The 14,121-nt window shown below is 42.1% G+C and overlaps 1 protein-coding gene across 1 annotated transcript in view; it reads left to right on the top strand.

Annotated features, from left to right (window-relative positions):
- The first annotated feature begins 2,727 nt into the window (after nucleotides 1-2,727).
- LOC306756017 (uncharacterized protein) overlaps nucleotides 2,728-14,121 on the top strand; it is a 16,785-nt gene continuing 5,391 nt past the window's right edge. The window contains exons 1-8 of the mRNA XM_079240636.1: nucleotides 2,728-2,874; nucleotides 6,298-6,501; nucleotides 6,580-7,592; nucleotides 7,787-7,933; nucleotides 10,678-10,755; nucleotides 12,632-12,736; nucleotides 12,892-13,041; nucleotides 13,136-13,303. Coding sequence (XP_079096762.1) covers nucleotides 6,327-6,501; nucleotides 6,580-7,592; nucleotides 7,787-7,933; nucleotides 10,678-10,755; nucleotides 12,632-12,736; nucleotides 12,892-13,041; nucleotides 13,136-13,303 — 1,836 coding nt within the window. The 5' untranslated portion in view covers nucleotides 2,728-2,874; nucleotides 6,298-6,326. The remainder of the gene's footprint in view (nucleotides 2,875-6,297; nucleotides 6,502-6,579; nucleotides 7,593-7,786; nucleotides 7,934-10,677; nucleotides 10,756-12,631; nucleotides 12,737-12,891; nucleotides 13,042-13,135; nucleotides 13,304-14,121) is intronic.

Genomic DNA, 14,121 nt, shown 5'->3' with positions numbered 1-14,121 from the left:
CGTTTGATTAAAGCAGCACAGTGATGGTGATCAATCAGGGAAAACTATTGATGTTTTTACCAACTGGCTCATAGCTGATTGATTCTGAGGTTAAAAAGAGGTTACACTTCAAAATACTGGATGTGATTATTTATTTATTAACCTTCTGACAACTAGGTAAAAATAAATCACAATGATTTTCAACTGATTTTTTTTTCAGTAAAACTATTTCTGGTCATATAGTGAAAACAGGTTTATTAGTGAATGGATTAATAAGATCTGCATGTTAGATGATTACAGAGAAATACTGTATTATGAGTAAAAATAAGTGTAGCTGTTATTAACTAGTGGTTCTAAACCATTTTATGTTGTCATCTTATATGATAAATACACAAATTTTTATAAAGAAAAGGGGTAAAATAATAATTTATTCTTGTTTATTATGAACAGAAGATTCTCATAGTTGTGTAAACAAAATATTTAAAATGTGAGGCTTTAATAAAAATGTACATAAAGAAAACATTTGCATATTTCACGTGTTTATTTCTTTATATATAAGTATCCAAGTAAAATGGCACATGTGTAAAACATCTATAATTATAGCACATAGCTACTAGAAAGCAGGTAATTGAAATTCCATGTTAACACAACTAATATTAGATTTTACAGAAATATTTTTTTCTATTTAAGATCTTCAAAGGGAATTTTATAATAATAATAAAAAAAAAAAGAAGTAAAACTAAACCACAGGTTTACATATTTTTCAAGTTTTTAATGATACTTTTGTCTCCTGAATAATCCATGAACATAACTGGATAATAACTAGAAAAGTGTTCAACTTGACAACTTTCATTACGCTTAAATCAGGAAGTAGATGCAGTGTATGGAATCAGATTTGTTTCAGAATCTCCAAGCAAAACTTTTTGAAACTCAAGCAAAAACAAAACAAAAAAAAAAACCAACAACAATTAAAACCAAAACTTTCTAAAACTTAAGTAAAAAAAAATTATCTCAAAATCAAAAATGATCAATCATTGTGAAAACTATTAGGCTTTTATTAAATTAAAATGAGTAGTTTTGTTTGCAGTTTCCTCTTTCTCTCTTGTCTCTATTTGGTTGCCCTTCACAGTCTTTGGTTTTGATTCTCGATTGTTTGGTTTCATTTCTGAGACAAACCTTTCATGGCTGGGCTCTTTTCAGGGGCGCATTCCGATTGGCTGGTGAGTTTTTGAGTGACACAGCTGTAGCCCAGATGTTGTTTAAACCCTTGTATGTGTATGCCAAGTTCAGCTTTGAGTTATGTTTACACCCATGTCTGTTTTATCACTAAGTGTGAAGTTTGCATCAGTTTCTAGATACAAGTCTAGAGTATACTTTTATGGGGAAGTGTTTTAACTACTGTGTGCTGAAAAATGAAAGTGGCTGAGTTCATGAAGATTCAGAAGTAAAGAGTTAACTCATCTTTTAATGGTTTTCAGGATGTTTACATTGTTATGGTTAAGCAGCACATATGAATGCTGATGATTAAAGAAAATGACCAAGAAACGATAACAATTCCACATTTTCAAATTCTTTGTCAGAGAATCAGAAGTAGTTTTAATTTTCAATTCCTTAAACCTCCTAAGAAAGTGTGTCGCTCCAAAATTCTCCAGCCAATCGGAATACGGCCCTGAAAGAGCCCACCCATGAAAGGTTTGTGTCAGAAATTAAACCAAACAATCGAGAATCAAAACCAAAGACTGTGAAGCGCAACCAAGCGGCAACCTCTGGCGGTTAAAAGTGAAGCCTATGCGGAAGTGCATAAAACTGCAGTTCGCCCTTCGTCCACAAGGGGCTGGCTCTAAAACAGGACAAATCCCCATAGACTCCCACCTTTAAAAGGCCAACTTCACAGCAGAAATAAACATGCTTACAGCCTGGCACAAAAATCCATTTTAGGTTACCAATCACCGGCTTCAAGTAAGAAGAACGTAGAACAACCGCGGTTTTTAGCCGGTTAAAAACGTGACTTAGCTTTAGCTCGCTTACCTCTGTTAGCTGGTTAGCTCCTGTTATCTCAGGGTTAGCTCAGTTAGCTTTTAGCTCGGAGTTTGCTCGATGTCAATCATCCGCCATGGCGGTAACGGCTCCCTTATCAGCTCCACTTCTTTGTCTAGATTTGTATTTTCCGGGCGAGACGACACGCATGACGCTGCCAACATGGCAACGGTAGGAACCGCCCACCAAGCTTAAATTCAGCTCTTCAGAAACCTACGGTAGACGTCACAGAGGCTCCGTTCATCACTTTATATACAGTCTATGAGTGCAACCAAATAGAGAAGAGAAAAATATGAAGAGGGAACTGCAAACAAAACTACTCAATTTAACAAAAATAAAAGCCTAATAGTTTTCATGATGATTGATAATATTTGATTTTGAGATAATTTATTTTACCTAAGTTTGAGAAAGTTTTGGTTTTAATTGTGTTTTTTGCTTGAGTTTTAAAAAGTTTTGTTTGTAGATTCTGAAACAAATCTGATTCCATACAGCGTCTGATCCACATGACGCAACACGTGACCGTGCACGCGGCGCTTCCTACCTGGATAAGAAATCTGGATATTCACGCGATAAAAACAAACAGCGCATGCGCATAACACAGCCCAATCTGTGACAACCCGGTCGTCCTTCCTGGCTTCAAGCAGGTATGAGCGCTGACGTCAGAGAAGTGACACCCACCTCTCTGACATCAGAGAGGTGACACCCACCTCTCGCGCTCAGGTCCGGCGCCGCGGCTGCAGCTCGTTCTGGTGGAGATTTTCCGGTTTTGTCGCGTCCATCACGTCAGGATGAAGATCCGCAGCTGACTGACGGACGTCTTCCTCCCGCTGTGCGCGTGAAGCCCGGAGGACTTCAAACGTGAGTTCAAACTTTTTCTCCTAAAATCTGAGACAGAGCCGAACCGACCGCTCCGCCGCTCGCGCAGATTTTCATGCTGCACCTCAGCAGCTGAAAATAGAAGCAGATAGACGAGAGTTCAGATGTTTCCACTGGATGACGAAGCATGTGGCACTACGTGCTGAAGCTGATGGGTGGACTCATGTTTCAGTCACTGGGCGTCTCGCGCAGGGTGGAAGTTCATGCTGGAAAAGCTTCATTCATCCGCGGGGAAATCGCTGACAGCGTGGCTCCACGGTCGACGTGTCCCGCCGTGTGGGGGCCTGTGTAAACACCCAGCAGCTGAGCAGAACCCACGCTGGGTCTGCAGAGCTGCAGGAGGACGTAAACATGTCAGAGAACTGACATTAAAAAGCGTGGAAATGCCTGGAAACACTTTCAGCGGCTGGACTGTAAAATTTTCTCTTTTCCCTTGAATGAACACAACTCTGAAGAAATCAGTCAGTTAATGTTGTTTGTAAAGAAATTACAACTGTTGTGCCTTCAATTTACTGTCACTTCTAAGGGAATGTTTTAGACATCTCCTGACTCCTTAACACGCTTCTTTATCCACCAGGCAGACACTTGATCAGGTCCACTTCTCGCACCTTGTCGATCCTCACTGACATGAAGCATCATATAATCACTGCACATCTCCATGAGAATCTCCCGTTCCACCTCATCGCCATGAGAATCTCCCGTTCCACCTCATCGCCATGAGAATCTCCCGTTCCACCTCATCGCCATGAGAATCTCCCGTTCCACCTCATCGCCAGGAGAATCTCCCGTTCCACCTCATCGCCATGAGAATCTCCCGTTCCACCTCATCGCCATGAGAATCTCCCGTTCCACCTCATCGCCATGAGAATCTCCCGTTCCACCTCATCGCCATGAGAATCTCCCGTTCCACCTCATCGCCATGAGAATCTCCCGTTCCACCTCATCATGATGAGAATCTCCCGTTCCACCTCATCATGATGAGAATCTCCCGTTCCACCTCATCGCCATGAGAATCTCCCGTTCCACCTCATCATGATGAGAATCTCCCGTTCCACCTCATCGCCATGAGAATCTCCCGTTCCACCTCATCGCCATGAGAATCTCCCGTTCCACCTCATCGCCATGAGAATCTCCCGTTCCACCTCATCGCCATGAGAATCTCCCGTTCCACCTCATCGCCATGAGAATCTCCCGTTCCACCTCATCGCCATGAGAATCTCCCGTTCCACCTCATCGCCATGAGAATCTCCCGTTCCACCTCATCGCCATGAGAATCTCCCGTTCCACCTCATCGCCATGAGAATCTCCCGTTCCACCTCATCATGATGAGAATCTCCCGTTCCACCTCATCGCCATGAGAATCTCCCGTTCCACCTCATCGCCATGAGAATCTCCCGTTCCACCTCATCGCCATGAGAATCTCCCGTTCCACCTCATCGCCATGAGAATCTCCCGTTCCACCTCATCATGATGAGAATCTCCCGTTCCACCACATCACCATGAGAATCTCCCGTTCCACCTCATCGCCATGAGAATCTCCCGTTCCACCTCATCGCCATGAGAATCTCCCGTTCCACCTCATCACCATGAGAATCTCCCGTTCCACCTCATCGCCATGAGAATCTCCCGTTCCACCTCATCGCCATGAGAATCTCCCGTTCCACCTCATCGCCATGAGAATCTCCCGTTCCACCTCATCGCCATGAGAATCTCCCGTTCCACCTCATCGCCATGAGAATCTCCCGTTCCACTAGGGCTGGACGATATGGACAAAAAATAAAATCTCCGATTTTCGATTTTAATCAATATTTTTTCCCCTTACTGTAAAGAAAAAAAAAATTACAAATGTCAAAAATTTTTCTTTTTCAGAAATGCTTTTATTGCGGTCAGCCTAGGAGTTTACCTGGATTTAAAGTGCAACTAAACAAGCTGTTAAACAAGATTGTAAAAAAGAGATGCAGGCGCTGCCACAGTAAACATTATAAGAAACAACATGTTCGCATTTCGTGAGTTTCAACTGTGAGATAGTTTTTAACTTTTGATCATACATTTAAGAATAGGCCTCATCTCACTTGTGTAACTTTATTCTAAAATAAAAAACTGATAAATAAATAAATAAAAATGCCTCCTCTCTTGGAAGAAAAAAATAGTGATTCCTTTTAGAGTATTTTTACATTAAATAACCAAAACAATTTCCAACATTGGCAATGAGGTAATAAAAACGTTTCTTTACACTTAACATGTGTTTAGAGAAAATTGACATCTTTGATACAAAATACTATTTTTTTTTAAAAAATCCCTGAATGTTAGTTAAAGCTATATTTACTAACATCCATGTATGATTACATTCTTGCTGTTGTTTGTTTAATTTACACATTTTTGGCAAAAAGACGAGCCTGTCAGCTGCATCTGGCTTCAGACCCCTGTGGCAAGTGACAATCCCCCCTCCCACACTGAAAACCCTGCGTTTCCATCACACCTAGAACTGTGCAAAAACTAAATGTGGCCATAAAATCCCGCTGCTATAAAAGGTTCACGATCTCAAGAGGTGGTTTTTCCAGACATTTCGATAAAGATATATATTGCAAAAGTGTAATGGAAACACTTTTTTCCGTTTACGTGTCACCAGACGTGACGTGGGGGTCGTGACCAGGTAATTCCCGGTAAAGATGGTGCAGTGTGGAATAAACAACAGTGAATTTCAGAGTTTTAGAAAAGAAAATGAGGGAGAAAAGCTTTGAAAATCCAAAGCAAATTCTCCGCAGCAAGTAGAAAGCATAAAATAACACTACGTGCCCACTTTGCATTAACTGCAATTACAAAACGCGATGCTACTGTGCTAAACACTGTTCAATAGAAACACCCGCAAATCACAACTGTTGTTTGTCAAAACATTTTTATTTAGCAAAGAAACTGTAATAGAAATGCAGAGGGGGCACTTCTTGTACGTTTCTAGCTGCCATGTTGTTGTGTTTAAGCATTTGTGTGGGAAACCAGCGGGAGTGCGCTGACGTCACAAGGTACGGAAGCGGGGCAAAACCCGATTTTCCTAAAAATAAATCTTCATAAACAGCAAATCCGAATTAATCGATTAAATCGAAAAAAATCCACCAGTTTGCTTTTAACTCAGCTGTCCAGGCAGGAACCCTTATGAATGTGATTAATAAGATTGTTCTTTTTTTTTTTTTTTAATTTCTTTTTATTACTACTCATCTAAATGTGTTTATAAGAAAGAATAAAGGAAAGAAGAGGTAGTGGTGTGTTTCAAATTAATTCAGCAGGTTGGATTTACTCTTTTTGTCATTCATCCGAAATATCATCAGAAGTCAGAAAAAGGGTTCCTCTATTTGGAAGGCTCATTGATGGTTTCTGAGCGGCAATTTCTGATTTTTTTTTTCATTCCAGAGAATTCTCAACAGAGTGTCACTTTTTCCATGATGTCCTCCAAAAGTAAAAGTGACCTGTGCCGAATATGTGGTGGGTATCTCCAGGGAAACCAACGGCGATGGCTGTTTGGAGGCCAAAACAAGAAGAATGGTCAGCCTCAGACTCCGACAGAGTCCCTGAGAGGGGGAAGCCTGTCCAGATCTTCACAGAGCAGCCCCTGGGGTGAGTCTGGAGAGTAAGGAAATGCCAGGCATACTGTGTTCATGTCGAAGAGTTTAAAACACTTGTTTTCATTCACAGGGAGCACGTTATCTCTGGGCTCCTCTGTGTCTCTTTCCAAGTCCCAGTTATCTTTGAGTTCCCCGTCCAAAAGTATGGACCTGCTGGCTGTGTTGACCCACATTCTTGGGCAGTCCGTACCTCGGGGAAGCGGACGGGAGGAGTTTGTCTGCGGAAAATGCATGTCTGTCCTCGAGCGGGTGTTCAAGTTTGATTCGGTGATTGCCAGGGTGAGGGTGCTGTCGACTGAGCGGCTTCAGAAGCTGTCGCACGAGAGGGACAAGATCAGGCAGTGGGTTCGCCAAAACTATCGCCAGAGACACCCACAGGACTTCCAGAGCAGGGGTAGCGCCAGCGAGGAAGACATCGATGCAGAGAAGGAGGGCTACAGGGAGATGCTCAGAGAGAACATGGCGCTCTCAGAGTATGAGTGCTGGTCCGAGAGGTGGGACACTTGTCCATATTTTATAAAAACGGGTAAAAGATGCAGGAAAGGCAAAGGATGTGAAGGGTGCGATTCCTTACGGGTGTCGGACTCGGATTATGAGTCTGTTTGTGGGATTCCTCGTCACTTGCCTTTCCAGCCCTTCTCCCCATTGGGGCTGTCGCGGGACAAATCCCAAAGCATGCCCCTCCACTGGCAGAAAGCCCCGTCTATCAGCTCCAGCCCAGCTTCGCTCGCCGGGTCCAGTGTCTCCTTACGAGCACCTTCCCGCGCAGAGTCCGTTCAGTCTCTGGACTCTCTGGATGGCAACGACTTGGTGTACTCACCAGGAGACCAGCCGTTCAACTTAATGCTGAGGGAGCTGAGAAATATTGAAGGGAAACCAGTCAGTTCACCCTCAGGCAGCAGGATCCCAGTTCTCAGCAGGAAGGACGGGAGGTACTTGGGAAAAGGCGATGAGGTGGCGACTCTCACGGTGAGCCGGGTGCTGAACTTCGGGGATGCAGAAAATGGAAGGGATGAAATAGATGGAGAAGATGGAGATGTCCTGACAGAGCTCAGAGATGAGTACATGCCACTTCATCGAGACGTGAGTGTTTCTCTTCCTACTTAACTGAGTTAGCTTAGCTGTAGTTCAGGTCTAAATATTAGCCTGTTGTAATCTGGTGGCATCGGTTCCAGATTAGTCTAGTAGTCCAGTGGAGTTTCAACTACATTTGCCGATATATTTTCAGGCAGTCTGTGCCCATCAGGGACCTACTATGAAAGCATTTGTAATTTCAGAGCTCCACTGGCAGGGTTCATAACGCCATCAAGCACCTACGAGCCCAACTGGACCAAGCCGCTTCCCGCATCAGAACCCTGGAAGCTGAACTGAAACAAGGTGGGAGCAAACCGGCTAAAACCAACGGATCAGAGGACTGGACTTCTGTAAGCTTTACTTTTGTTAAATTACGCTGTGACGTTGAATAAATAGGGTAATATTTTAGCTTCTTCGCCCTCTTTAGAGGACAGTTAGCTTCATGTAGCATAAAGATTAGAAGCAAAAGGAATCATCTCAAAACCCATTTCTGCTCCCTTATGAACAAAATGGGGATGTTTGTTCCAAACGTTGTCCTACGACGTCGCCCTTACACGTCCATGCCTCTTTTACGTTGCCATACTTGTGAAGTTAGTTCATCCGCTGGTCTGCAGTGCTGAGTTCAGAGTTCACTCCTACATTCTGTCACCTGTTGGAAGCGGTAATGCACCGCTACAAAGTTGTTCACAACTGTCAAAAAACACCTGAAGAAGAAGAAAGCCAAAGTGTTTTCCTGTTCTCAACTTCTTGTGTTTCATCTTCAGGCACTTTTTGTTTGGCAGTTTCTGCTTCACCTTCTTTCTGTTTCTCTTCTTCTATGGTTTGTTTCGTTTGCTGATTGCTTGTCAGCTACAGTATATACCTCAACGCTGCCCCCGTGATTTCCCGAGCTATTGCTCTGAATTCAAATGCCCGTCCGTCTTCTGCGTCCTGCATAAATGGGCCTTTATCTGGATGAACAAAATTTACTGTAAAACAGTTATCCGTTTATCCGTGATAAAGCACATTCAAACACCAACATGTTTCCTAAGTGCTGCAAACTTTGGAAACGTTTAAAGCTCACTAATTATGTGAGGAATCTAAGTGAATCATTACTGGAACAGGTTTGACTTACTAACAACACTCCTGTTTGTCATTCTGTATAATAGAATTTCAAAACTGAAGAGAGTAAAACTAAATCAGAATGGCTAAATGCTGTAGCGTAGTTTTATTTTTAAAAATAAGCTTTTAAAAAGAAGCTATTTTTTACTCATTTGAGCTTTCTTAGAGGATATTTTAGTTCTTCCACAGCTAAACTACAAAATGAGTTTTATATCTTTGCATTGTGTTCTCGTGTTTAAACAAGTCGTAATGTTCTTCACGAATGAGCGCTAGGTTTCTGTTTCACCCTGTTCTCTTTCTGTAGCTGCTTTTAAGGGTACTTTTGGTTAACCAGGAGGTGGGTACGTTATGTTTTGCTGCAGGGACTTTCTTACTAACACTACTGGTGTTGTGTCTACAGCAGATAAGTCCTGTTGGAAATGTTTCCACTGACTGGTTGCTGAAGGTCTGAGCTGCAGTAAATGCCACAGCAGTGAAGGTTAATTAGATATTGACAGATTGACAGGACACAAACACTTTCGATGACTGGATTTCACATCTATCACATAAGTTATTTGTGACGTAAAGTGGTGGTGTGTCCTTGAACGCTGCAGAATGCCTGTCATTAGCTTTGTTCCTGGATGTTGATCAAATCATGAAACTGACAGAAGTTACTTTTGGCTTTTTGTAAAGTAATAAAAGAAAGGAGAAGGAATTAATTTTTTCATTTTCTTTGCCAGAATGTGTTAGCGATGTTTATGATGAAGACAACAAACTGGGCTGCTATGAATAATATGGCTAATATGCAGCGAAAGAGCTAGCAGCGGTTTGTTTACACTAATTAGAAACCATGCTAATTAAAACAAAATGCGTGCTTAAAATGCAGGAGTTGTCATGAAGAGTTTTAATCCCAACATTTTTTAGCCATTAAATGATAAATTTCCCAGACATGTTTTCATCTGATTGGTCCTGAAGAAGCTGGTCTGCATTAGGCGAGGCTAGCATTAAGCTAGTTTAGTTTAGCCTAGCATAGATGGTTACAGGAGAACCAAGCTGATGGGTATTCTCACCCAAAGACAAAAATTTTCTTCAATAACAGTTTACAACAGTTTACAACATCACATAGCTCATCACATAGAGTATTTAATGTATGAACTCGTGTCAAAGCTGAAAATATGTCTCACGGGACCCTTTTTGGTTTGTTTGAGCTTTTACAGGACGTATGTGAGCCTGCAAAACAAGCTCATTATTTACAAAGACTTTAATGATCAAATATACATATTTGATTATTAAAAGGTTTAATATAGGGGTTTATGATATCAGTTTTAATTGAAAAGACTTTTCCCACACATTTTCACCATGACACTGATTGTTTCAAACCTTTTCATTTACAAGAGGAGTGGGTTTATTATCCAGTGCAGCACATTGTCACAAGTCCAAGCAGCTCCATAAAGCATCCAGCGTCTGTTGACTGAGCACTAATACAGTATTATGAAATGAAGGGAGTGTAGGTGGACCGTGTTTGAGTCTGCAGAGGGTGTGTCCACATTTCCTCATGTACAGGTGCAGATAAAGACAGGCACACACAGACACACACACACAGCTTGACTCTGGAATGTCCCCCGACCGGTGGAGTTTGCCCCAGGCTCAGTAGTTTTTCTGATAGAGATCATTAACGGGCTTCTCAGCTGTTTTGTAGGCGACAGATGACCTGATTTGTTAGAACAAGCACTGCTGAGTTTACACGATGAGCAGAGATGAGAATTAGCAAGACGTGATGTGAAATATGCGGGAGCAGCAGGTTTAAACACGTAATAACTGAATTTTGTTGAATTTTCTCACACACAGGGTTGCGCGGTACGTAGCATGAAAGGCACAAGTCAGGGTTAGTGTGCATGTTAGCACGACAGCAGCGTTGGTTGATGTCCATCTTGAAATATTTCAACTGAAGCTGAAAATATACCATAAAGTTTTATTTTTTTCTGTTAAACAAAAGTTGTTCTCTGTCCTCTAGCTGGCTCAGGAGGGGGGTGGCAGCACGCTGCTGCAGAGCCTCGGTCACTCCCTGCACAGCCGGGAGCGTCTGATCCAGGTGGGTGAGGTGGTGTTGAGGCGAGCCGGGATCATCTGCTTCAGTTTCAGGCTCAGAGCTCACAGGAATGTTGTTTGGCTTTGAAGTCGCTGGCCGACCTTAATGTGCCCGCCCTGTCTGTTTACCAGTAGCTGAATGTGAGCTTAAAGCGTGACCGACTGCTGACATGTTAATGATTCACATCAGACTTTTATGTGACTGTTGGACTCTTTGTGTCCTAACAGTGTAAAACAAGCAGGACTGTCTATCTGAAGGACCTGATTAGAGCAATCTGTTAGTCTATTATGCTTTTAAACATGGTTGTTTTCAAAATCTTTTAATACATTACTGAACCCACTAGGTTGTAGCAAGTATGCAGTAAATACTGTGTACTACATTTGTTACTAGTATATAGAATGCTAGCTTATAAGTGGTTCATTTTGCCTCATGCTCTGGCATTTTAGACAATATAGAAAAGCAGAAGTAAATAATAGCATTGTTGTGTTTAGCTTCGTGCTTGTAGAATAAATGTAATCATCATCTTTATGATGCAACTGTTACATTTATTCACCTGGAAGAGGGAGACACCTGCCAGTTCATTTAAAAGAAAGAGAAAATTCTAAAATAAGTGTTCAAGTGTGTTATGATTCTTTTATCTGAAAGCCAAAAATAAGCATAAATTAATTAATTAAATTTTTTTTTTTTTTTTTTTTTAAACCTCTACGACAGATTATGGGATTCAGTATGTAATGTGGACTGTTTGAGATTTTTTTTATAATTAGTACATCCTCATTTTTCACATACTTAAGATTTGTAGGAGGAGATTTTGTAGGAGTTTGCACACCTTGTACAGCTGTTTGATGAAATCAGGAGCAGTCTTGATGCAAATATTACACATAAATACTAGTACCGGTGGAGCAGTCTTAAAACTAATATTAGCTTAGCATTAAGACTAGTACTGGTGGAACAGTACTAATATTAGTCTTTATGCTAATATTAGCTTAGCATAAAGACTAGTACTGGTAGAGCGGCCTTAATACTAATATTAGCTTAGCATAAAGACTAGTACTGGTAGAGTGGCCTTAATACTAATATTAGCTTAGCATAAAGACTTGTACTGGTAGAGCGGCCTTAATACTAATATTAGCTTAGCATAAAGACTTGTACTGGTAGAGCGGCCTTAATACTAATATTAGCTTAGCATAAAGACTTGTACTGGAGGAGCAGTCTCTGTGCTAAGCTAAGTTCCATCTTCATTGCACCAGTACCAGTCTTTATGCTAAGCTAAGCTTGCTATAATGGCTGAAATGGGCAGAGAACTCCACCTAGCTTCACAATTTAGCTGCTAACTTGAAATAAACTTAAACAAAGTTTATTTGTGAATATTTAAAAAAAAACAAAAAAAAAAAACATCTGTAATTCCTTGTGATGATGGCATTATATAGTTACCAGAATTTCACTTCTTTTTCTTTTGCCAACTCTCTCATATTGAGTGTGAAACTGCTAAATCTGAAGCCACACATTCATTTTCTGTTGCAGTGAAGAACTGATTTATGACTGATGCTTTGAGTCGGAGCTGTCCTCCTAATTTCTGCTCTCAGTGGGTTTATGGCGGTCATTTTGAGAAAGGAAAAACAGTGGAAAAAACTAAATTAGTTTTTAATTTACTGACAAACACTCAACATTTCTGAGCTGGTGGTTTAGTCTTCAACCGGTTTTACTGATTTGCATACAAAGCAAATCGTTGCCTCTGGCAGTTATAACTCTGTACAGAGCTTTGCTTTATTTTCTGTGAATGCTGAAGTTTCTGATAAAAATCTGTTGAACAAAATGAAATTATCTGTTAGATAAAGTGTCTTTTAAGTGTGTTTGCAGACAGATATTTCCTGTCTTCCAGGAGTGTATGGGGTTGATACGAAGGCTGTGTGCTGAGGAGGGAGTCGGGACCGAGCTGGCCAACAAGCTGGCTGAGAATCTGAAAGAGATCCTCTCTGATAGCAAGGTTAGAGCTGACGGTCTGTTTGCATCCTGCTGACTGACGTTGCAGGAAAGCTTGACACGTTAGCTGCTCTCTGAAGCGTAGCAGCATAAACACACAGACCAGAACGTTCCCCGCTGGTCCTTTCAGCCTTTTAACGAAGACAATTTGCTCTGCAGGCTGCTCTGGAGGCTCTGAGGTCTGAACAGATGGAGAAAGAGAAGGTGATGGAAAAGGAGATGGAGGCACTGAGGAAGGCTGGACGGGACCGAGAGAGAGACCTGGCCATGCTCAACACGGTGCTGCAGTGCAACCAGGATGTCATCAGTGTAAGAGCATGTTCAAGGAAGTCCAGGAGAAGCAGCATTAATGCGTGTGTGTTTTAGATCAAGCAGAGCTCCAGCGTTTTGCTCTCGTCTCCAGGACCTGAGACTGGCTGTGGGGGAGAAGGAGCGCCTGCTGAAGGAGGTGGAGAAGGAGCGACAACTGTGGAGGCAGAGGGACGGGGCTCTCGCTGCCGTCCTGCAGGAGAAGGAGGTTCTGATCCAGAGCTTCAAGCAGCAGCTGGAGACTTTTCAGACAAACACAGAGGTGGGAAACGTTGTCTTCTCCTGTCCAGCTGCTTTCTCTCATGTTTTCATGGATCATTCTGTTCATCTGAAGAATAAAAAGAACGAGTTTGTTCTCGATGCAGCAGCTGATCGCTAGGAGCTCGATGTTCGACCAGGTCAGTCTCGGTCTTTGCTCCAGGAGGGTTTTAGGAGGTTGAACATCGTCTCCTGGAAGACTGTGTTTCAAAGCTGCAGTTTCAGCAACAGCTGCCATACTTTTCCCTGGTCTTCCTGCTCCACCTGCAGCAGAGCAGACGCACAGGAACGCTTTTATAGCATCTCCTCCAGCTGACTTTACAGCTGCAGTGGCTTCAGACGAGCTTCCTCTGAGACTCTCCACCTTCACAGTCGGTGTGAGTTTACTGTGTCAGAGTACAGATCCCTCTTTCTCTCTGGAACATAAAAAGCACCCTGTTTCACTGCTCAGGCGCTCTGCAGCCAGCTGCTGCAACGCTGCTGGGGGAGAGGAGTAGACCTGTAGCCAGACTGCAGAGTAACAAGCCCTCAGACTTCTTCTTAAATGTTCCTCCAGGTCCAGCCGCCACTGCAACACTTCAGCAAACAGATCAACGAATGCTGAGTTGCATCTCTTGGCAGTTTTCTGCCTCAAACACAAAGCCTGACTGAATTTTATTCATCTCATGGAACTCAGTGAATGTATTTCCTTCTGATCAAAGTTAAAGTTGTGAATTATCAGTTAGAAACCTGGAAGAAAAGCTTCAACTGTTCGTGTTGCAATGCTGCAAAAGTCAAACATGCTGCGTTGTTAGCATGTTATATATATATATATATATATAT

The sequence above is a fragment of the Telmatherina bonti genome (assembly GCF_933228915.1).
Source record: "Telmatherina bonti genome assembly, chromosome: 5".
In the NCBI taxonomy this organism is placed as follows: Eukaryota; Metazoa; Chordata; class Actinopteri; order Atheriniformes; family Telmatherinidae; genus Telmatherina; species Telmatherina bonti.
Note: the sequence above shows the minus strand (reverse complement) of the source record. Positions and strands in the feature narration are given on the sequence as shown.